The sequence below is a fragment of the Chinchilla lanigera genome, unplaced genomic scaffold (genome assembly GCF_000276665.1).
Source record: "Chinchilla lanigera isolate Chin_1 unplaced genomic scaffold, ChiLan1.0 scaffold00049, whole genome shotgun sequence".
In the NCBI taxonomy this organism is placed as follows: domain Eukaryota; kingdom Metazoa; phylum Chordata; class Mammalia; order Rodentia; family Chinchillidae; genus Chinchilla; species Chinchilla lanigera.
The window spans coordinates 11,412,606-11,437,531 of record NW_004955450.1 but is presented as its reverse complement, the minus strand read 5'-3'; the positions used below and the strand labels follow the sequence as shown (position 1 = coordinate 11,437,531).

General features: G+C 52.7%; 1 protein-coding gene across 1 annotated transcript in view; it reads right to left on the bottom strand.

Annotated features, from left to right (window-relative positions):
* Dapk2 (death-associated protein kinase 2) overlaps window positions 1-24,926 on the bottom strand; it is a gene marked incomplete at its 5' end in the record, with an annotated part of 95,343 nt that overhangs the window by 6,377 nt on the left and 64,040 nt on the right. Inside the window, 4 exon segments of the mRNA XM_013519004.1 lie at window positions 2,081-2,107; window positions 2,733-2,781; window positions 9,626-9,755; window positions 21,750-21,888. Of these exon segments, the coding sequence (XP_013374458.1) occupies window positions 2,081-2,107; window positions 2,733-2,781; window positions 9,626-9,755; window positions 21,750-21,888 (345 nt within the window).

Genomic DNA, 24,926 nt, shown 5'->3' with positions numbered 1-24,926 from the left:
AAGAACAAAGCAAACTGTAACAGAAGACCCGATAAAGGACCCAGGAATGGGGAAGTGGCGGGGCAGCTCTGCAGGAGAGCTGACGCTGGCTTTGGCTGAAGAAGTCAGAGGAGACAGCACGGCAAGACTCCCCCAGGCCACGGGAGAACCGGAGCAAAGGCACAGAAATAGAGGCACTGCCAGAGACCAGCAAGGATGTGTCCTACCTTGTGACTCCCGGGCTACCATCTCCTGACTCATACTCCAGTGGCTCATGGGCTCTGCCCAGAAGTGCTGCTGTCCTCAGACCCACTCGGCCACACTCCCCCTCCGTGCCTTAGTAACGACCCTTCACAAATGCACCACGCCAGGGACACAGCACCCAGCTTGGACTCTCCTAGTGTCCTCCCCAAACCTCACTATTTCCATCGCTCAGACTCCCTTGAAGGTCTCTCCCAGCCCCGCGGTGCTCTTAGCATGCTGGCAGCAACGGGGCGCTTCAGCTATTCCAACCCAGCTCCGCCACCCCTCTGCCGTGCGAACCTAGGTCAGCTCCTCAGCCTCTCGGGGCTGCTGTTTCCTCATTCTTAAAATGAAGAAAATACCCACATCCACCTCAGCTGGTTGGTGTGAGGAATCAGTGTACATATAAAATGCTTTTGTCACCCAAGCCATATGGAGGGCTCTAGACGTAGGGGTCATTGTGTTGTCATTGTTAGAACACAAAGGCTCCCCAGTTTGCACAGGATTACATCTAAACTCGATCCTCTCCTCTCCCTTCCACCAGAGAGCTGGCTTCATTCCCACACCCCCGCTCTAACACCACGCTTCCTCATTCTATCTCCCCCGCTAAGTCTCTCGCAGCCGCAGGAAGCCGGGGCCTCCACATCTGTCTTGCCGTGGTCCCCGGGGTGGGGGTCAGCTGCGAGGTGTCCCCCGCGGACAAGGAGCCTGGTGAGCAGGGGAGACCCCTTCATGTCAGTATCCTGAGTACCTGGCACCAGGCCCGCGAAAGAGCAGGTCACCCAGAAAGCGGTGTCAGATTCGGGTGAGCCCTAGGAAGGCTAAGAGATCTGTACACCCTGCAATTCCTTAACAGCTCAGCCGGAGAAGGAGGGTCCCGGAGAAACCCGGGTTACAAGAGCCTATGTCTGAACATTTTGGCTGATCCGGAATTACAGACCAATGGTTCTTGGCATCAAATTTAGATTTTTTTTCTTTGTTTCTTTCAATACGGGGGATTGAACACAGAGCCTTCATTGAGCCATATCCCCAGCCCTTTTTTATTTAAGACACAGAAGTTAAATTGCCCAGGCTAAGCTTGAACTTGATATCCTCCTGCCTCAGCCTCCCAGTGCTGGGATTACAGGCATGCACATTACACCCAGCCTCTGCTGAAGCCTGAGCCCCAGCGGTCCTGACTGCAAAGTCCTGCGGGGGCCTGGGCCAGGGGAGGCAGTAAGAGCTCTACCGTGCAGCCAGCGGTGAGACCTTGGCGCTGCCCGGGGGATCCATATGCTGTGGACAGAGCTCCCAGCACAGGCACCACAGTGAGTCGCATAGCTGGGTTATGGGGCCACGGAGAGAAAGAGCCCAAGCTGTGCAGCAGCAGTGCACCCCCTGCCCCCCAGCTGTGAGCTGACTCCTTGCTCCACGGGTACCACAGCAGGGCCTAGCAAATCTGCCCGTGTGACCCAGTGAGCCTCCGTCCCAGGGGAAGGAAGTCTGTGATTCTTATTTTTTCCAGTGAGAAAAGCAGGCCCAGAGCATAAGCACCCACCCAAGGCCACCTCGGCAGGCAGGGACAGCGTCTGCACAAGGAAGTAAGCGGGAGCTCTCTGCATACGCAGCGGGAAGCTCAGGCAGAGAAGCAGGAGAAGAGAGGACAGAGAGTGAGAGGAAGGAAAAGGGATCTGGGGAAAAGAGGAGGAAAGGGACGAGAGAGGAGACAAGGTCTGGGGGGTGCGGCCTCAGGGCTGCGTGGACCCAGCACTCCCGGCCTGTGGCGCTCGGCAGTGGCAGCGCGTCCGCCCTCCTGCTCCTGTCCCTCTTCCTGCGTTCCCCATCCATGCTGGGCCAGGCCCGGGATCAGGGTACTCACAGGATGTAGGTGATGACGCCAATGCTCCTGCAAACAGAGGACAGTCGAGTCAGGGCCGCCTGGCTCCAATCCCAGCCAGCAATCCCCCCTGCACGTTCAGGGCACGAGAGGCCGCTTGCCTCCCTAGCAGCCCCTGGGTGGCGTTTCAAGCTCAGACCTCTCTGCGTCCCACTCTCAAGCGGGTTCTGCGATTTGCGCGCATCGCTTACCGGCCCTGAGCTCCCTTTGCCTTATACGAGGAGGAAAATGACAACCACCCTGCAGGACAGCTGGCAGGGTTTTAGGAAATCACAAAGGCCTTGTCCACTGTAACGCAGCATTTAAAAAAGAAACGGATCCCATAAATGGCTGCGATCTGCCCAGGCTAACGCTGTGCCAGGGCCACAGGAGGCTCCCAGCGAACACCTGGTGGACCAACCCAAGGAGCCACTGTCACTACTGTCTCGGCCACCGGCCCTGCCCTCCCCTCACTCCTGCACAGCTGTCACGCTCTGACTCCACGCTTAGCTGGCCTTGGACCAGCTTAGGGGACTCTGAAAGGTGAGTGTGGAGAAACAGGGTTCAAGGCCAACCGGATGTCAACCAGAACAAGGTCTGAAGCCTTCTTCCCCGGGAGGGCCCCTAGGCCCCCAGAGCAGCCCATGCAACTTACCACATGTCGGCCTCCAGCCCCAGGGGCTCATAGTTCACGATTTCTGGAGCTGAAAGAAGTCACGTTCAGGAGTCAAGAGGAGGTAGAAATGCAAGGAGATGATGTGGGGAATTCTAGGGGATTGGGGCCAAATGTTTCCACCCTGAATCTCCACTAAGAAAAGGCCAAGTAGCAGATAGGTAATCTGGATCTCTAAGGATTTTGAGGAAGATAAGAATCACGTTGCTGTGGCCCAAATGGTCCCCCAAAGTTCACAGGCTGAAATCTCACTGCCTACCCCCAGTATAATAGGTGATTGGGTCATGCAGGTGGGACCTAAGAAAAGAGACCCCGGGGCTAGGCATGGTGTCACATGCCTGTAACCCCAGTATTCTGGGAGGCTGAGGCAGGAGAATCAGAAGTTTGAGCCCAGCCTGGTCATTTAGCAAAAACTGTCTCAAAATAAGAAAGAGCTGGGGATGTAGCTCGTGGAGAGAGAGGGAAAAAAAGAGAGGGAGGGAGAGAGAGAGAGGAAGGAACCTGTTCACTCCTTCTGCCATGTGAGGACAGAGGCACCATCTGTAAGGAGTGGTCCCTCCCCAGACACTGACTCTGCCTTGATCTGGGACTTCCAAGCCTCCAGAACTGTGAGCAATAACCTTTTGTTGTTTATAAATTACCCAGTTGAAGGTGTTTTGTTATAGCAGCCCCAAACAGACTGGGACATGAGTTGCCTATTAATCTGGTAGCAGCCTTCTACAAACAGGCCATGGTGGTGAGGGAGAGGGAGGGGACATGGGAACTCCCCAACAGGAAAGGGCGTGTAGGGCGGGAAAGTCACTAGGAAGAAACAGGGCCTCGTGATGAGCCCTGCTTCAGATCTCTCTGGTGGACACAGTCAGGTCAGTGCTGAAAGGTGATGGGAAAGAAAAGAAGCCAGAGAGAGGGAATCCACCTTCCCCTGAGTCTGGCTGGAAGAGGGGACCTTCCACCTGAGGGGCAGAGGACATCATTGGGGGGCACCGAGGTGAGGTGATGGGCCCCGGAGCCTGAGGAGCAGCCAGGGAAGATGGGGTCAGGCAGCTGGGGCTGAGCCATCCAATATGGAGTCACTGATGTCCAAGTACAAAGTGGAGCTGAGCCGATGACCCAGTCGGTGACTGAGCAAGGCTGTGGGGCTGAAGAGAGGCTCCTGGGGACAGGGCAGGTCCCCACACTGCCCGGACACATCAAGCAGATGAGCTCTGGATAATCAGTGGTGAAGTCCACACTCACTGGTGCCCGGGGTCCAAAGCGTAGGACGTGAAATAAGGGTATTGATGATGTGTATAAAGGTCGGCAATGTGCACACCTGTAATCCCAGCACTCGGGAGGCTGAGGCAGGAGGGTCGTTGCGAGTTTGAGACCAGCCTGGGCTACAAAGTGAGCTCAAGGCCAGCCTGAACTGCACAGTGAGATCCTGCCTCAAAAAGACCAAAAAAAAAAAAATTTTTTTTAAATAAAGGTTGGCAATGAAGTAATAGAGGTGGAAGGGCAGTATCTGCAGGAGGAAGAACTGAGACTACTTAACTCCCAGTAGGAAGGTAGAGAGGGGGAAAGGCTAAGTTTGTTTACCTAGAAGAGGATCTAAACCAGTGTATCTCCAGGACATGGTTGTCATTCCTCTCTTCGGTCTCTCTCTCTTCTTTTTTTTTTTTTTTTTTGGTACCAAGGAATCCAACTCATGACCTCGAGCTTGCCAGGTAAGCGCTGTGCTGCTGAGCTATATCCTTGGTCCTGTCTCTCCTACTTCTATCCTCCCTACTGAAAATCACTGTCCTAACCTTATTTTTTTAGCTTTATAAAAATGACATCAAACTGTATGTGATTGTCACTTGATTATTCTTCTCTCACTTCTGTTGATCACCCTGTGATCTTCTATTTTCTGGGCTATATGATAGTTCATTGTAACTATCCATAGCAACTATTATTTTTCATAATTCTCCTCTCAGAGATCATGTGCATGGTTCCCATCGCCCTCATTAGTGGAACAATACTGCTATGAACATTTTTTGTATTTGTGTCCTAATGAGCATGTGAAAGACTCTTTTTTTTTTTTTTTTTTTTGAGACAGGGTCTTACTGTATAGTTCAGGCTGGCTTTGAACTCACTATGTAGCCCACACTGGCCTCCAACTTATGGTGATCCTCCTGCCTCAGCCTTCCAAGTGCTGGGATTACAGGCATGTACTACCATGTTCTGCCAAAGCTTTCCTCAGGCCGGTAATATGCAAAGTGTGAGTCATACGCAATCTATAGACTGGTCCATACTCCGGTTTCTCTTCAGATAGTATAAATCTTTCACCTTTTAGATTGGTCCAACAAATAGGTACAGAATAGGAACATGCATTAAGAAATGCTTATACTTGGCATGGCTGGGGCATTCAAACTGTGATTTTTCTAGGAAGTTATTTTTCTCGTATCTTACTGAAGGAGCCGGCAGGCCAGGTTATGGCACATGACTGTATACTAAATTGCTTCAAGTTTTATTTAGTTCTTTCCAAAATTTCCCTGGTCATTTTTTTACATCTCTTGTTTCTTGCTTGTTCTTGTGTTTCTTCCTTTTGTTCCTCTATATGTTTTGCTTATTTTATAGTCAGCGTCTGATAATTTCAACATCTTATGTCCCCGAAGAGCTACTTCTTGCAGGTCTCTGACCACTGTGATCAGGAGAGCTTCCTCCTACTGCAATTTCCTTGCTGCTCACAGGTCGAGCTCTAAATTCAACTCCCTGGATTTCAGGGGTGGGGCAAGGGGTGAGAGACAGTTATTACTGCGGAGGACCACGGAGAAGATTCCCCCTGGAAGAAGACAATTTGCCTCTATTTTAATTCCCTCTACTTTATTACCGTTACTGATGTGCATGGAGCTCATGTTAGGAAGGTGCTCTACCCGCTGGATTGGCTGGAAGCAATGCAAATGGGTCCAACCAAGGGTGAAGTCACAGGTCTGTGCGCAGCCTGCCTGAGGCTCCCTCCTACTAAGCATGAGGGGGACTCAGAGAGCGGGCTGGAATAGAGCTTCAAAGAAGCAATGATATCCCAGGACAGATAAAGGCCAGCATCAGGGCTGAGGCAGCCAACCCAATCCACAAGATACTTCCTCAAACTGTGTTATGCAGATTCCTCCAAACTCCCCATAGGCTTGCGGCACACCTCTCCCTGCATATTGCAGAGGTGCTATTATGCCTCCTACCTAGCCCAGCTCACAGCACTCGCGTACTTCCTGCCATTCTCACAGTCACTCCGCCCCAAGCCCCTCCCCTCTCTATGAATTATTAAAATCCAGGTTTGGCCCTGGGTGTGGCCTTCATTCTGGATTGGATTTAGGAGCCCCGTGGCTCCCCACAATTGCAGATACGTCTCTATCTCTTTTTTCTCACCATGGGTTGCATTGGAAGTGGTAGATTGGGATTTACTTTCGAGAGTTCCAATTACTTTTCCCTGGGATTACAACACGTGAACTCTGGATCTTGAGGGGACAGGGGATTATATTGCCTTTAAAGAGTTCTCATATTTCCTGTGAACCCAGAACTTCATTAGAAAGAAATTTTTCTCCAGGACCTAGTTGTGTAGTGGGAGGGCCTTTGGACAGGCAGCTAGCCGGGTTTCTGGGAAACATTTCAAAGGAACAGCAGAAGGAAGGGACAATGGCTATAATCTGTTTCTCGGGGGTCTTAGAGGGAAAAATTCATCACAATTTAGGCAGGGGCTTACAGAAGTCATCTTCTGTAGCCGAGAAATACAAGCAAAGGTAGGACAAGAAGAAAAACCCAAGCAGGCTCACAAGAGCCAACTCCACACTCAGTGACGACCTGTTCATAGCTGCAAATTGGCCAATGCTGTAATTTAGTATTTTTTTTTTAGGGATTTGTTTTTGAGACTTGGCTGTTAGACATTTACCTGCCCGCCTTTGGGGAAAACCCTGCTCCTGGCATGGTTGCAGCCATCCATAACCTGCCCACACCGACAGCCTGGCATGAATTCTCAACTCTACCGGAGTGGCCACTGACTCGTCCCTAACAGACGCGCTCATGCTGGCCTTCCTCCCCGGCTGTGCCACCACTGCACCTGGGCACGTTCCTCCTCCTCCCTGGCCCTCTTCCCAGCCCCTTAGAGACTGCTCCCGTCCCCAACACCACCTTTTTGTTGCTCAGGGACTGCAGGCCATGAGTGAACCCATGGCCTTTGCCAGACAGGATGTCTTTTCTGAACGTGCCTATCTTACTCACTTTACATAAAATACACCCTGCGTGTGATACCTCCTCAAACATTTCCCTGAATTTCTAGCTGAAGCGTTTACTGTTACTGAGCAGTTGGTATAAACTTCGTGAATGAACATACACGTCCCCACCACACACGCGAGTGGTGGGCGGCCCCTGCTCTTAGACAAAGTTCAAGTCTGGATGTCTGTGTCTTGTGGTTCAAGCTGGCTCTCCCATCCTCTGGTGACCCTGGGTGTGTCATTCGGAGCGTGGCTCCTTCCTACTAGTGTGACCCCATACCTCACCTAAAATCTGTCAGGCAGCAAGTGAAGAAGGACTTTGGTGACCATGGTGGATTGATAACTGGTGGTCAGCTTATAACCCCCGGCTGAACTGAGTAAGCATGGTGCTGGGCGTGGGAGGCCCACCTGGGGACTGTCGCCAGCAGCACAAGAGGGAGAACTGGAGAAGAAGGAGGCTTTTGGAAACTAAAGAGGCTGCTGGGAGCGGAGAAAGGCTGTTGAGCTGGTGGATGTGTAAGGAGCTGTTGGTTCTCTTGGAGGAGCTCGCCATGCTGGCTTTCCTGATGAACACGGCTGTTTTCATCCTCAGAGGAGCTCGGGACCTTATTGTCCCTGAGAATGGCTTTGGTTTCACTTTGGGGGAGCTCTGATCCTCACTTTGGGCATCGCTTCCTGGTTCTGGAGGGGAGGATGGTGCACTGCCAGTGTCCTGGAGGAGCTTGCTGCGTTGGCTTCCCTGGTGGGAACTCGGCCATCTTGGTCATTGGAGGAGCTCGGGACCTCACTGTTGCCGAGGATGGCTGTGGTATTTTTGGGGGCAGCTCTGGTTCTTCTGAGCATCGCTTCCTGGCTCCAGTGCAGATCCCTCAGCCTGCTGGCACAGATCCTTCATCCCGCTGGCACAGACTTTCTAAATTCCACCACTGACCTTTGGGCCTTCCCAGCGCAGATCCGTGAAATAGGCCTGCATGAGATATGCCGTAGGCTCTGAGCCTCCAGTGGACTCATGGGAGGCATCGTTATGGGCTCTACGCCTTCAGCTGGACTCATGCAGGACATTTCCGTGGGATCCAGGCCCTCAGCTGGATTCCTTGGTCTTAGTGTGTGGACAGATTTCCTGCACTCTCTTGTATATTGTTCTTTGGGTGACTATTATAAATAACCTTTTAAAATATGTGTCCTGAGGGGCTGGGGATTTAGCTCAGCGGCAAAAGCGCCTGCCTGGCAAGTACAAGGTCGTGAGTTTGGTTCCCGGTACCAGAGAAAAACAAACAAAAAAAAAATAAAATAAAATAAAAATAAAATATGTGTCCTGTATTATTATTGTTCCCCTTGCAAAATAAGCCCAAACCAACACAGTGACCTTAACTGGAACCCTCCAGCCCTCCGTTTCCCTACTGTTAAACTAGACCAGGTGATCCAGGCTCTTATTTGGTGGTTTGAGGTCCTGAGTCGAGAGCTGGGTTGTGGCTCAGTGGTAAAGCGCTGGCTTGAGGTCCTGAGCCCACGACAACATTCAAAGCTCCTCGGGCGCAGGGTCTGTTCAGAGACTTCCGTCACAGCTCAGTATAACAGAAGAGTCTAGCTCTGATCTTGGCTTATTGGATTTGAATCTCCGGGCCACCACCAACTGGTTGTGTTGCCTGGAACAAGGCACTTGACGGATAACTCAATTCAACTGGCTTCGTGCGGAGTTACCTGAGAGCAAATCTGTGAGTGCCTGGCACATGGTCCGAGTTCCCTGCTCTGGGGCCTGGGAGGTCTTTGCACCCCCATTCCTAGGGCTTGCAGCACTAACATGAGCCCTGAAGTTCAGGAGCTCGAAGGTCTGGAACATTCCGCCTTTCTTAGTGATTAGACTGTGGTCAGGACTTTCAGTCCCCAGGTTCTGAGGAAACCATGCTCGCCCTCCATCCCTAGTCTACTCCTCTACTCCAGCTCTGAGAGAGAGAAAGAGAGAGAGAGAGACAGAGAGAGAGAGAGAGACAGAGACAGAGAGAGACAGACAGAGACAGAGAGCTTCTTGACACACAGCCCCTTTCCTCTCTGAGGGCTATTTCTCTGTGGCTCCCAACCTCCGGCTCAAGCCCCCATGAGTTGGATTCTGGGGTACAGGGTCCCCAGGTAGGGCCTGGGCCAAGGGTGAAAGAGTCAAAGGGAATAGGGAGCAGCCAGGGTCCCTGGAGCTGGGGACCCTGGGCATGAATACAGGCCAGGAACCCAGGGGAGGCGGGTGGGCCTGGCATGTGGCAGATGAGTGCTTCTTCCCTTTTCGGGAAATCCCAAGGCACTCCCGAGAAGACTGAGTTGGCAGGGGACGTAAGAGGGCGAGGTGACTCTCAATCCACACAAGGAGCTCACCTAAGGGCGCGAGGTGGGGCCGGCTCTGTAAGGGTGAGCTCTGCAAAGGCATTTGCTCCCCGGCCATGCCCATCCCCCTGGGCACTCGGAGCCTTCACCTGCTCCCTGCCCCAGGGGCCTGGCAACACTCCTTCCCACCTGTCAGGTTTCTAGGGTGTCCCAGGCACAGTCCCTGCCCCTCTGCCCAGAGGCCACAGCCCCAGACCCAGGGTTTGTTTGTGGCTTTCTCTACCTTGTGTTGCCAGACTCCGTTCTGCGACAGAAACAGGCCTAACTGTTAACACTCACCAACAAACTCTGGTGTCCCAAAAATATGCTTAAATTCAACTCCATCTTCTATTTCATGAGCCAGGCCAAAGTCAATCAGCTTGATGTGTGGAATGGGAATATTCTTGTCTAACAGCATAATGTTTTCTGGCTGGAAAACAAAAGAAAAAAAAGGAAAAAGTTGGTCATTAAAGTCCTGTTTTGTGTTTTTGCTTTGGGGTTTGGTGTTCATTTTTAGGAAGACAGCACAACTCTCTTGTTTTTGTGTCCTCGGTCTTCTAGGGTGTGTTCCGAGACAGGAGAGGACAGAGGACAAGGCCTGGGTTTTACCAAACCTAATGTGCAGAGAACAGCTCTGATTTCCTTTCTGTCTCCTTTAACCAGTCCCTCTGTTTCCCTGTATGTCAAATGGGGTCAACAGATAACTTGCAGCATTTCCTGTAAACAAACCTCCTCCATGTGTGCCGGGGGCAGGAGCATTAGGGCCTATTGACCTGGGGCTTCCTGAGCACCTCGCTCCCCTGGACGACGGCTTCCTGTTGACCACATTCCCTCTTCTAGCCCCATGGTATGGCCCACACTTCTCTCTGTGGTCAACTTATTGTGGCCCTCAGCAGGACATGAGGGGCAGGTTTGCACCTGAAATCCAGGGAGAGTACCAGTCTCCTAGGCTATTTCCAGCCCAGCACAGCTTCCGGGTCTGACAGGACAATGCAGGTTGGTGGGGGGCCCTCGTGCACCCCTGGCTCCCAGCGAGGCTGGAACCCAGTCCTGAGTTTTCTCCTTCTCACAGTGCACAGTTCACTCCCCTCCAGCTCTCCTAGACGCCATTGAAATTGAACACCCTTCCAGGTGGAGGCGGGCATGCGCCTGGCATCCCAGCACTCAGGAGTCGGCTGAAGCAGGAGGATTAGCAACCTAGTAAGATCCTGTCTCAGAATTTAAAAATGTAAAAAGGGCTGGGGATGTCGCTCAGTGTGAAGGCCCTGGGTTCATTTCCTGGGACCGCAAGAATAAAATAAAGGCATGTTCTCCAAACACTCAGCTGCACAAAAATGTGTACATAGATATTCATAGCAACATATTCACAGTAGCCCCAAGGTGGAAAATGTCCACGAGTGGGTACACAAAATGCTGCACTCCTGTATCACACACAATGCTCATATAAAAATACTAGTTAACCATAAAAAGGGATAAAGTATTGATCCATGCGACAGCACAGATGAGCCTTGAAAACAGTGCTTAAGTGAAAGAAGCGAGACACAAAAGCTCATATATCATAAAATGTTCAGCAGAGACAGAGCCGTAGCCACAGGAAGTAGATGAGAAGTCACCTAGAACTAGGAGGAGGAAGATGGAGGGTGACTGCTAATGGGTCTATGGCTTCTTTTAGGGGTGATAAAATGCTCTAACACTGTACTATAAATGATGGTGGTATTGATTCTGTAACTTTGAAATTGCACACAGGTGGGTGAATTACACGGTATGTGGGTATAGCTCAACAGATCTGTGCTTGAGAACACTGGACGAGCCCACTGCTCAAAGCATGGAAGATTTCCCACCACACACCTGCGCTGCTCCACCTGCCCTACATGGAAGGCCTTGGGGTCCGTCTCCACCAGGTGGAACCCCGCAGAGACCCCTGAAGTCCTTCTTCGGAGTCCCAGACCCCAACCTGCCCAGGCCTCTGTGCTTGTCTGGGTCTTTTTGCAAGCATGCGTGACCTGCTCTCCCCGAGCCCCCCTGGCTGTTCCCAGTGGGAGGAGGGGGAATTCAGGTCTTGGCACCCCTGTCCCTGTTGCGCAACCCCTGGCGGAGGCATGCTGAGCACGGGTCGGAATTAGAGGACTCCGCAACTCCTGCCCCACGGCTCTGCGACCTCCTGTCACAGCAGTTGGAAACTTTCACTCAAGGGAGCTGGCTGAGGCCCTCCACTGCATTCTTTCCACCTTAAACAAAAATAAACAACCCATTTCCTTTTGCGTTTTAAAAGCTTGTTTATGTTTCTTCTCCTCTAGAGATTACTCTTCACTTTACTTTGAAAACGTGTTGAAGTCCTTTCCCAAGGCAAAGCCCTTCTTAGTCCCTGCAGAAAGGAGAGCAAGGGCTGCAAGAGGTCAGGGGACAGGATCTGAGCAGGTGGCCCCACGCTAGTATTCCCAACCCAGGCCATCTGTGGCTGCCCAGGGACCCCCAAGTGCTGGCAGCCCCTGCAGTGAGCTGCACCCTCCCTGCCACCCACCGTCTCCCCAGCAGTCGGCATCCCCTCCGTTCCTCCCGCCCCCCTCTGCCTCTGGCCCCAACACATAGCAAGTGGCTTCTTCCAGCCTAGGCACTGTCCCTGCCCTGACCCCTCCCCAGACGTGAAGTCCTCTTCACATTTCATGAAGACAGCACCTCGTCCACCAGTTCTTTCCTGGTCTCACTTGTTCCTGCCTACCTCTTCCCCTGGGTAGAGCTGGTCTTATTATTTACCTGTCCCCCTCCCCGGGCGGCAAGCTTCCATAGGGTTTATTTCTATCAACTCCCCAGGGTTTGGGGTGGGGCCTGGAAGCTACCAGGCACTCAATCAGTGTTCCCTGCGGGAAGACAGAGGTGTCATTTATTAACCCCCTGCACCATGCAGGACCTAGCAGTAACCAAGCACTGACAGTTGAAGGTGTATACCGCATTCAACTCTCGGCTACTCACACGGTGGGTGTTACTGTTCCTCTTTTTGCAGAAAAAGCAATCGAGACCGTAACACTAGCTCAGGGACTCAGCAACTGCAGCATTTATCGGCCAGGCGGCAAAGCTTGTGCTTCTACCCACTAGACTAAATGACCCCCTTCCCGGATGCTTAGGGGTGGGAGGAAGTGGCCACAATGCTTCAGCAGACAACCCCACCGCAGAGCGCTGGTCTTCTGGTCACATGTTCATACAGTATGTGGCCCCTGGGCCCTGTGTCTGGCCTGGGCGCCTGAGTCTCAGGACCTCTGGACCTGGGTGTCCTCATCTTAGACGAGAGCAGAGTCCCGGAGAGAGAAGGCCCAAGCCAGGTCTGGATAAAGGAACATGTCCGGAAGGGGTGGGGGTCAGCCTGGGAGGTGGCCGTGGGACAGCAGAAAGGCTCTTGTGGGTGATCAGGACCTGGTTCTTGTCCCCACGCACTTATGGGGGCATTTGGACCAGACGCCCCTGCACATTCAGGGCCGGGAGCAGACAGAGGCCGTGGCCTCCCTGCCATCAAGTGAGGTTTCTGCTTCCTTCCTGGGCCACCGAGGAGATTCCAGGCTAGCCAGGGACTTGGACCCCTGCACCTGCAGATCTTTCTGCTTTTGAAAAAGCTTCTTTCTTGCAGTCCCAACCTCTCCACAAATGGCCCAATGGAACCTAGGAGGCAGGGTAGGGACCGACATTTACTGCACATTTATCAAGCCAAGCTCCATGCTGACGTACCACATAATCCTTGGGTGCTAACACCATCCTGGGTGGTAAGCACTGCTAGCATCCTCATTTCACAGTAAGGAAACTGCTGCCCAGAGAGCTACGTGACTTGCCCTAGGTCCAACAGCTCAGAATGGCAGAGTGGAGGGGGGCGGGGTTCCCGGTAGCCTGGCCACTCCTCTCCGCAGCATACCTCCTAGTCTGGTTAAATATCTTCAGGGATTGCACGGACCACCGGAGAAAGCCCACATGCTCTGCCTGAAATCCGAGGCACTCACAGCTCTGCACGAGCTTCCCAAGGTGCCTTCCCAGACGCACTGCCACCTCTTGCCTGGAGCTGCTCTTCACCCCCTCATGGATGTGATCGTGCTTGGAAGGACCCCGGGAGGCCATCCTCACGCTGACTGCTCACCTTGCCTTCATACATTCACAAGGCTAGGGCTAGGGACACCTCCCCCGACCTGGTGCTCCACCTCTCATCACCAGCACTTGCTGGCAGCCCCAAGCTGTAGCTGTCTCTTGTCTACGGTGCCACTTTACTAGGTGGTGGCTTTTCCCTGGGGAAATTCAATTCAATTCAGTTCTTGTCATTGTTGTTTGGTGCTGGGGATTGGATTTAGGATCTCGTGCAGGGAGGGCATGCGCTCTACTGCTGAGCTACATCCCCAGCGGTATTTCATTTTATCTTATATTGTATTGTATTTTAGAGATGGGGTCTTACTAAGTTGCCCAGGCAGGCCTCAAACTTGCAGTTCTCCTGCCTCAGCCTCCTGAGTAGCTGGGGTTACAGGCTCAGTTCAGTTCTAAGGTTCCTGGCCTTGTCTATGGTGTGTTGCATGCTGCATGCTTCACTAATTCTGCAGAAATGGACGCAGACTCAGAGCCGGTGACCCCACAGAAGCCCTCTACCACCACTAGAGGCGCTAGAGTGCATTCCTCCCCACTCCGAGAGGACTGCTCAGGACTCTGAGGCTCTCAAAGCCAGCAGAGGGTCCTCAGGGTCTGGCCTTTGCCACCCCCACCCTAAACAGAGCAGGGTGAAACTGCAGTTCCGGCTCTCCCACCCAAGGCCTGTGAGCTTACACAGGCCACTTCCTGTCTCTGGGCCACAGCCTCCCCTCCCCCAAGGCAGACACTGGTTGCCATCCCGGGCCTCTCCAGGCTCTTGGCTCAGGGATTTCAAAGTGGGACGAACCCTCAAGCTTCCTGGGCAAATTTCCACTGCTCTGGCTCCGAGCTGGGATATGAAAAGGCTGTCTCCCACCCCAGGTTTGCAAGAAAGAGGCTGCTGTGGTCCTGGGTCTGCATACCCGCTTGTGCCTTCTCCCCAGCTTATTCACCTCAGCCAGGTACTTTATCCACACCCCAGGGCTCAGCTCCATCCCTCCTATCCCAAGGAAGGGATCCCGTTTTGTGCATGCTGCTACTGCTGGGGTGGAACTGCCTGCTTATGGGAACAGACCCGCCCAGCCTTGTACCTGGGAGAAGGCAATGTGCCCCTTCGTGTCCTACGGATCTGGCCAGGGATGCCTGCTGAGGTGCCAACAGGAAGCTGATCCTCCAAGGGTCCCTGGTCCCCTGGGCCCAACAGCACGCAGCCAGGAGCCGGTGCAGTATCGGCACGCTCAGGGGCTCCGGAATAAAGTGGACTTGGAGTCAGGCAGGTCTGGGCTGACAGCTCAGCTCCGCCAGGCACAATGGGAAACCTGGGCGAAGTCACTGGACCTCTTGCGACCTGAGTTTCCCACCTGTGAACGGGCCACAGCACCTGGCAGAGCACAGAGCGGGGAAGAGGTGGCCACACGGATGCTGCAGAGCCTGCGGAGAACAGCGGCTATGCTTGCTCCTTCTTTCCCGGGAGGCAGCACTCTGGGGGCTCAGCTGGAATCCCACAGCATCCCTGCACGCAGCTGAAGAATACGGCCTCCCGTGCCCCCCTCATCTCCTGCTTCCCTCCCACGACCTCCTGTAGCCCCTCCACGTTACAGAGCAGCCCAAGAGGGCAAGAAGCTGCCAAGGTCACTGAGCAAGAAACAGAGCCCAAGTCTGTGAGCGCCAGCCCAGGGTCCCCTCTAGGGGCCTTCGTGCCCTGCCCCCTGCTGCCAGGTGAGGCTGCCAGGTCCGCACTAGAGGGGCAGGGAGCTCCCTGCAGAGCTTCAGTGGCAATGCAAGCCAGGCCCTGGATGGCTCCGGCGGTGCTGGGCAACCTGAGAAAGCAAGGCTGCTCACTGCCAGCCCTCCATGGGCAGAGTCCCGGGTGATGCGCTGCCCTCCCCTACCCCCCGTGACCCCAAAGATGAGCCGCAGGCAGCCCCTTCCGTGAGCCTCTGGTGGCTTATGCCCGATGTCCACATCTGTCAGGCATTCAAGGGCTCCCTGTCCTTCTCCTACCGCTGCCCGCTCACTCCCTGACGCATCTGCTACCTCCTCATCCCCACCCCGCCTGCATTTCACTCTGCCAGAGAGCCCTCCCGGCCTGCTCCTTCTCCCCCTCTCCCCCGGCCCCAGCACCCACGCCGGAACATGGGCCGCGACCTGCTCCCTTTCCCGCACACAGCCGTTGTTCCCACCCTGTCCGTGCCTCCGGCAGAGAGCCACCTTCACTGTAAGCCCTCCCTCCCGTGTCCTGTCCCACTGTACTAAAGACCTGGGGGACAGCAGGGCCTTGCTTCTCATTCCCATCCCCAGAACCCAAGAGAGCCTGGCGCCGCGGGAAGTGCTTGGTTACCATTCAGCGGACAGATGAATGAACCAGTGCGGACTCCTGCACGCCGTGCTTTCAGAGAATCCACGTGTCACAAGCTTCGGGATCTGGTTCCAGCCCTGATCTGCCACCTGCCAGCAGCCTGACCCCGGGCAAGCCGTATACCCCCCCTGCACTTCCGGCTTCTCCCCTACAAATGAGGGGTCCTCAGAAACCCTACCTTGAGAGGGTTACTAGGAGGGTCAAACAAGGTAGGAAAAGTGGCCTGATGCTGTTAGCATCGTCCCTGTGATTGACTATGAGATATGATGGAAAACTGGTGAATGCTTACATTTTTAAAAAATTTTATTGCAGTAAAATATGCATTGCTATCCCTTCAAAATACTGCCCCTTACTTCTGACACGCTTATCCGTTGTTTCCGCCCTCCCTCCCTTCCTTCCTTCTATTTTTTTTTTGAGACTAGCCCTAACCCTAGGGCAGCAGCGCTCACAGAGCCTGGGTGGGACAGACACACACAGCACTCAGTGGGAACAAGGCCTGTGCGGGATTCAGAGGGGACAGCAGCCGGTAGCTGGGAGCAGCAAGAGGGCTCTGACCAGCTCACAGCGATGGCAAAGGAAACAAGGACCGGAGAGGGACTGCAGTTCCTTCTTAGTTTTCTCATCTGTAAAATGGAGGTCACATCTGCCTCCCTAGACCGAGGATGAAGTGCCCTTCTGTACACCTGTGTTTCAGACCCACACCAGTTCCTAACCCCCAAGAGCATGCACACTCTATAGCAATTCACAGTATACAAATTGTTATTATCACTATGATTGTGATACTGGGGGTTGAACTCCAGGGTGCCCTACCACTGAACTACATCCGCAGCCCTTTCTACTTTTTTATTTTAAGACAAGGTCTCACTAGTTTGCCCAGGCTGCTTTGAACTTGTGATCCTCCTGCCTCAGCCTCCTGAGTAGCTAGGATCACAGGTGTGCACCACCACACCTGGATATACAGATTATTTTAAAATAATGTGTGCTATACTAAAAAGAAAAAACAGTATAAACAGATAAGAAATTAACTGGGTAAGAATAAATGCACAGCACAGTACAGATCTTGGATTAGCTATGTGTAAAAAGCACAACTTAAGGGAGTAAGAAATCTAGATTATAAATCATAAAGTAAAATAAAAGTTGGTCACATCCAGCTTTACTTAGAGTTTCTTCTCTGACTAAATTCAAGTCCCAGCCCTATCATTAAATACCTGTGTGACCTTGGGAAAGTTACTAAACCTCTCTGAATCTTAACTGCTGTGTAGGTTAAAAAAAAAAAAAAAGTGACAGGCTGGGCATGGTGGCACATGCCTATAATCCCAGCACTTGGGAAGCTGAGACAGGAAGATCACTGTGAGTTTGAGGCCATACTGGACTACATAGCGAGTTCGAAGGCAGCCTGAACTACATAGTAAGACCCTGCCTCAAAAAGGAAAAAAAAAGTGACAAGAGGGGATGGAGCTCAATGGTACAGTGCTTAGCATACAAGGCCCTTGGTTTGATCCCCAGCAACACACACACACACACACACACACACACACACACACAATGACAATTCCTTCTACTTAATGAGGACCAAATAAGGAAAAAGAAGCAGGCATGATGTTCCCTAGAAGGTGCTATATACATCTAAAGCATGATTGTTACCATTCTTATGAAAGCTTGGCCAGCTGTCCCTATCACGGGAGACACAAGAACTGCTCAAAGGATGATTCCAGGCATACAGGAGTGCCTTGCTCAGGAATTCACTATGTGTATCAATCTGAAGCCCCCTCAGAGTCTTGGGACGCTGGCTTATATACAGTTTTAACCATTCCCCCCAACTTGTTCTTTTTTGTTTAAAATACTATCTAGTCCTAGCCAGGTGTGGTAGCTCATGCCTGTAAATCCCAGCACTCAGGAGGCTGAGGCAGGAGGATCACTGAGAGTTCAAGGTCAGCCTCGGTTACATAGTGAGCTTAAGACCAGCCTGAACTACATAGTGAGACCCTATCTGAAAAAATGAACAAATAAACAAATAAAATACCGTCTGGTCCTGAGGGCAGCCTTCCATCTCTGCGTATTCCAATCGGGTCAGAATGGGGTGGGGGTGGGACAGGAGGAGGGACACGTCCACACCTGGGGTGGGGGAATTTCCAAATCTAAAATAAGCACAAAGCCCCATACAAACCCCCTCCGCAAGGCCTTTTATTTGTGTTGGAACCTACACGAGAGTGCGGTTCCTGGCCGGTCCTGGGCCCCGTTTCCTAGCATGCCTGCTGCATCCTGGTCCCGAGGGACAGCCAGCTTCTGTGTCCTTTCCATCGCTATAACTCAGGGCAAGATCACCTACCCTCCCCACCCCACCTTCCCACAGCTGTGGTGAACTCACAACACCCCCCAGCTCCTCTCCGCTCCTTGAAGCAGAGTTTGGCCCTTGGGAGCAGGCATGTGCTGGAGAGAATCTGTTTTTCTTCCACACGGCTTCCCTTTGGACGCTCTGTGCCCTGGGTCGTGGACAGTGGGCCCCAGCGGGCAGGGGCCGTGCAGCATTAATATGGATCACTCTCCTTCCATACAGTTCTCATCAGTGAGCTGCGCTCCGCCTGCACCTGCTTTGTATTTTCCAGGTGAGGCAGGAAAGGGCCTTGGAAGTCCATGAGCACATTTGGTCTTCATCCACCCCTCCCTCCCTCCATCCTTCCATCCCTCCCTCCATCCGTCTGTCCATCCATCCATCCATCCGTCGGTCTAACACTGTGTGACTCAAATGTCACACACTGCTGCAGAAAGTGAGTCACAAGGAGGAGTGCTCCCGGCAGAAATGTGTACAAGGGGCAGCAGGAGAGGGGCGGGTCGGTTCTTAGTTCTGCCTTGGGGAGGCGGCAGGGATGGCAAACGCTTCCTGGAGGAAACGGCATTTCTGCTGGCCTGGAAGGATGAGTAAAGTCCACCGGGAGGAGAAAGGAAGAGCAGCGGCACCCTGGATAGGAACGGCACGGATGGAGGAGGCCAGAGGCCTGAACACACATCTGCGGTCCCGCCGCCTGCGGCTCGGGCTTTGGGCTGAGCAAGTGAGTGTGCGTGAGGCCCGAAACAGGGCTAAGGCCTGAACCCCCACACGCGATCCTGCATCCCGTGAGTCACAAGGAGGCACTGCAGGTTTTTGAGCAAGAACAAGCCACGATCTGTTTTTAAAAAGTTGCTTATCTCACATTACTTTGTTCATTCGCTGCTCTCTGCAACAAGGCTGGGGACAAGTCGTGAGCACCCAGAAGCCTGACTGTCCCTGGCACCTGGCTGAACACAGGAGAGTTCATCAGACAGCGGCCCGAGGAGGGACGGTCATATGGCAGAGGCGGGCAGACAGCTGACCCTCCCGGAAAGGCAAATGGAGAGCAGGTTCCCGGCAGGACATGGAGACCATACAGCGGCAAGTTCCTGGGGCAGCCAGGCCAGGCTGAGCAGCAAAGAGTAACAGCACAAGCAGGGGAGAGAGAAACCCAGGTGCCTCATGGGAAGAAAACTGTAGCGTTTAGATGGTAGGAACACACACACACACACACACTCACACACTCACACACACACACACACACACACACACACACGCCCACGGTCTGGCTCCCGGAAGTGTCTCCCCCACCGGGAGGCAGTCGCTATTCATCATTGCCCAAAGTTGCCATGCAGTGCCTGGGCCGAGGATCCCGCGTGTGGGGAGTGAGAAAGCTCACAGTCCGCAAAACCGTCAGGCTACGTGGCCGGGGCTGGGGTTAGTGGCGTCCTCAGACTCCAGGGAAAACCTAGCCTGTCTCCAGGTCACGGGAAATGTGCAGACTGAGCCCAGGAGCTAGATACCACCCGCAGCGGCGGTCCTACACAGCATCCCGTCTCGGCGCTCTGCTGGCCTGCATAGAACCGCCCTAGCAGGCGGGGTCTCCTGTCCCCATCTACTGGGACCCAAAACACTGTAACAGGAGTTGTGTTTTTTTTTTCTTCTATTCTGGGGAGAGAAATAACAAGAACAGCATCTATACCAGAGTACCTATTCCATATCTGGCATTTCCTCCTGCTTCTCTCTAACCCTTTCGACAACTCTGCCAGGTAGCTGGTGTTATCTGCATCAAGACTGAAAAACTGGGGTGTCCTGGTTCATGGCACAGCAAGGAGGGAACCCCACCCTGCTGATCCAAGCCAGTGGTCCCCCCACTGCAGTGAGCTGCCACAGACACAAACCACACACGTGACCCTGAGAAGTCACCAGATGCCGGTGGCTTCTGCGACTCCTCCTACCTCTGCCAGCACCTGGGAGAAAAGACCAAGGAGCTCGTGTGGAGGCGGGCTCCTGGAGCCAGCAAAGATAGAGGAAAACAGCAGGTTAATTGTCTTTGGCATCATGAGGAAGGAGACGCAGGTATCACTCAGGGAGAGCAGGAAGTGCGAGGTGTACCAGCACTCTGAGGTCCAAAGGCTTCTGCCTCCACGGCCCGATTTTACCCTGGGAAACTGCAGGCAAACTCTGCAAGATGCTCTGTGGGAGGAATTCAAGCTACGTGACAGCAGGCATCAGGAGGGGACCACGCTGGCACGGCTGCTGCGGGACTGCGGCCACACCAAACCCTCTGTGGGCCAAGGCCCCTCGCCAGAACCTGGGCCTCATCCTGGGCCTCTCTCTCTAGCTCCTCTGCATTGCCTCAGGAGCCTAGTGGAACTGCTCCCTACCACCTCTCCCTTAGGTAACTGCCCCAGCTCCCATTCTATCCACCCTCCTCCCAGACAGTGGCATCAGCTCACCTGGCCCCCACCCCCTAACGCTCAGGGTCTCGTGCAGCCTCCTGCACGCAGCTCTCACCCCTGTCGTCTGCCTCCTGCCCTTCTCCTGGCCTCTTCTCAGCCACTCGGCACACAGCCCCTTGGCCTGCCGGGTGCTGAATGCACTGGGCTGTTCGGGAACCATGTACACAGTTGTTTTTCTCTTTCCTCTATTCCAGGAAGGTAAATAACAAGGACGGCTTCTATTACAGAGCGCCTCTTCTAATACTGCCTCTTCCCGGAAGCTCTGACACTCTAATCCGACCGAGAAGTCCCCTTCCTGTGGGCTCCCTTGTGCTTCCCCCATCACAGCATTTAGAGCCCTTGATCTTTCCTTTCTGTCTCCTCCCCTAAGTTCCCTGGAAATGAAGAACTGAGCTCAGTTGATTTTGTATCTGCAGCAATATCCAGGCACCCAGCACCGTGCTTGAAAGACCACAGGGATTTCTGGACAGGAGCACAGAAGGGCCTCCTCCCCATAAACATGGGTCTGGTCATGAGGTCAAGGACCTTCACGCATTAGGTATCTGCAAAGGCTCGGCTGTCTGTGCAGCCGAGCTGTTGCTATGGGAGACACTTCTTCTACCCTGACCACATTCTTTCTTCATGAAGTCCTGTGTGGTCACAGTGAACTTTCCTGACCCTGACTACCAGTGACCACAAATGATCAGTGGGCCCTGGAAGCACTTCTATGGCCACAGCTTGGGACAGGGTGGCAGAGGGCAGCCAGCAGTCCCTGGGACCTGAGAGTTCCAGGCTAGGATGGTGGCACGCGGGGGGCTGGGCTGGGCTGGGTCTGAGCCCCTGCAGTCCTCCAAATCTGCCCAGGACTTCATCCTTCCTTGCTGAAAAGTTCAGCCTTGCAGTGTGGGTTTGGTTTCAAGTTCCCTGTCACTGGTCTACTTAAAAACTATGTCCCACCTGCTCCCTGGAAGTGAGAAGGTGCCTATAACTGATTAAGAAGCTTCTTAGCTGGGTGTGGTAGTAGACGCTGTGATCCCTCCCAGTACTCTGGGAAGCTGAGGCAGGAGGATTACAAATTTGAGCCCAGCCTGGGCAATGTAGAGATTTAGTGAGACTCTGTCTCAAGGTGTAAAAGAAAAATGATCGGGAGGCAGCTCAGTATGAACGCCCTGAGTTCAACCTCCAGTACCTAAGCTCTTCTTTTCCTTTCTTGCTCTTACTGACCTTGAGATCAAAGTGAGCGATTTTCTTTGTGTGCAGGTAGTTCACTCCGTCCAGGATTTGCTTGATGAAGCTGGTGGCCTCCTCTTCGCTCAGGGATTCCTTCTGGGCCAGGAAATCAAAGAGCTCTCCTCCAGACACCCTGCAAGACACCAGCAGGGAGGCCCAGCTGTCAAGCCCTGCAGGTTTGAGGTCTGGCCAAGGGGTGTGGTCCCATCCCCCTCCAGGCTCCTGGAAAGGCAAGAATCCCCCTTGCCCAGTCTGGGGCTTGGACCAGAGATTCACTTTACTTCCCTTTGCTGTCTTTTTTCTCTTCGTTGCCAAGAGCAGGGTGTTGCCAGGGAACCTCTGTTAACTCTCTAGGTGGCAGAGATCCCAACCCCGATGTGATGGAGTTAGGAGGTGGGGCCTTTGGGAACTGACCAGTGTGAAGCCTTCAAATGGTATTAACACCTATACATAGGAGATCTCAGAGAGAGCTCATTCACCCCGCCACCTTGTGAGGCTCCTGTGAGAAGACAGCCGTCTATGAGGAACAAGCCCTCACCAGACACCAAGTCTGTTGGTGCCTGGATCTTGGATTTCCCAGACTCCAGAAGTATGCAAAACAAATTTCTGTTTTTATAAGCCACCAAATTTATGGTATTTTATGTAAGAACCTGAATGGACTAAGAAAGAATTTGGTACCAAGAGTGGGGTGCAACTATGACAAACACCTAATAAATGCAGATGTGGCTTTGGAACTGGGTAGGGAGGGGAAGATGGAAGGGTTGTGGGGTGCCTGCTGGGAAAAGATCACACTGTCAAGTGTGGACCATAAGGGCAGTGCTGGTGAGGGCTCAGAATGTGAGGCGAGAGTGTCAGTCCTCTGAGAGCATACCTCAGTGGCTGTGAACAGAATATTGCAAAACAGAAATATGGACAGTAAAGTGCATTAGGGTAAGGCTTCAGATAGAAATGAGGAACACAGCACTGGTCAATGAAGGAAAGTCATCTTTGTTGTAAAGTAGCAGAAAACTGGGCAGATCTGTGTTTGTGTACCAGTATTTCTGGAAAATTGAATTCAGAAGGGATGACACTGGATATTTGGCTGAGGACATATCTAGGCACAGTGCCGAAGGAGTAGCTTGTTTCCTTTTGACAGCTTAGAATAAAATATGAAAACAGAGAGCCAGGCATGGTGGCGCATACCTGCAATCCCAGAACTCCCAGCACTCGGGAGGCTGAGGCAGGAAGACTGCTGAAAGTTTGAGGCTAGCCTGGGCTACAAAATAAGTTCAAGGACAGCCTGAATTGCGCAGTGAAAACCATGTCTCAAGAAGAAAAAAACAAAAGAGAAAAAGGAAAGAAAGAAAGAAAGGAGAGAAACAGTTCCAAGGTAGAATCATTAACCAAAAAAGAAGTTTGAAGCTTGGCGTGGTGGCACATGCCTATAATCCCAGCACTCGGGAGGCTGAAGCAGGAGGATCATTGTGAGTTTGAGACCAGCCTGGGCTACAAAGTGAGCTCAAGGCCAGCCTGAACTGCATAGCAAGGCCCTGTCTCAAAAAGACAAAAAAAAAAAAAAAGAAGTTTGAAAAATTCTCAGCCTGTTCATATTAGAAAAAACAAAATGAGAAAACCTGTTCAAGAGAGAATAGCAGTACGCCCACAGATTGCTTGATAAGGGGACTAGTATGGATCTGGCCCTTCAGGGGAAGCCAGGCGAAGTTCATCAAGACAACAGGCAGATTAGTCAGCCCTCTAAACAGAACCTGGGACCTACTGTCCAAGACAATGGAAGAATGGCCTACAGTCATTTCAGAGGTCATGACCCTCTCCCTGGTGGGTCCACAGTGCCAGTGACAGGACAGAACCCCGTCCCAGGAATCCCCAGTGCCGCCCCCACACTGTGGGCTCTGCTCCCCAAACCTTATTGCCACACTTTTCAGCTGCACCAGGTGCGGCCTCCCCTGAGCTCCCACAGCTCGGACTCTGCCAAGCAAAGCTGTGGGGGTGTGGCTGCCTCCACCTGGATTTCAACGGATGCCACAGAGAGCTGGGGGCCAGGGGCACCATGGGAGTGGGCTGGCCCTGAGTCCTCAGGCCTGCACACCTGCCTCAGGGTGTGATTCCAGCCCAAGAGTGGCAGGAGGGCAATTCCAATCTGTTAGTGGCATCAGGTGAGCCTGGCAAAGCCCTGAGGTAGGACACGCAAAGCCACAGGGCAGGACCTCTGCCCAGAGGGCGCGAAGGGCAGAGCACAAAGCCAGAGCTCACTTTCGAGCCGGAAGGGTTTGGACTGACGTGAGACCTGTCACTCTGTTCTCTTCTCCTGTGTCTCCTTCGGAATGGGAGCGACTACCCTACACCTGTCCCACCCTCAGATTTGGAAGCGTAATGTGTTGGACTCCACAGCACTAACAGTTGAAGCGCAATTTACCTCAGGATAAACCAGACTTTGAATCTTATCCATAAGTGACTTTGATGATATTGAGATAAGACTTTGGCTTTAAAATGTGGAATTCGGGTCAGGAATATAGCTCAGCGGCACAGGACCTGCTTGCCAAGTGCAAGGTTGTGAGTTCGATTCTTGGTACCAAAAAAAAAAGGTGGGTTTCCTACAGGAGTTAGTGAAGACCTTTGGTTCTTTGAGGGTGGAATGAATGTATTTTACACTGAAGAGGACTGAATGTTTGGGGGACAGGGACGGAATGCTACAGTCTGAACGGACTGAGAGATGACACAGAGGAACGAATACCGAGCAACACTAGAGACTTAGGTTCCAGCCCTGGTACTGACCTTGGGTAACTCATTTTCTTTCTCTAAAATAAGCAGAGTGGACAAGACGACCCCTGCAGTCTCTTTTCTTTAGTTTTATAAAACATGGCCTCTTCATGTGTTCAAGACACTCTAGGCAAGCTCCCTAATTTAAACAAGCCAGGCGCGGTGGCGCACATCTGTGATCCCAGCAGAGCGGAGGCTGAGGCAGGAGGATCACTGTGAGTTTGAGGCCAGTCTGGACTACATGCTGAGTTCAAGGCAAACCTGAACTGTATAGTGAATCTTTGTCTCAAAAAGACAAAAAAACAAACAAATGAAACAAACAAACAAAAGAGGTAAGACCCCATTCATTATACAATCTCTAAAAACTACACAATACTACTTCTGATTTTTGATACTTTTATTTTTTCACATTCT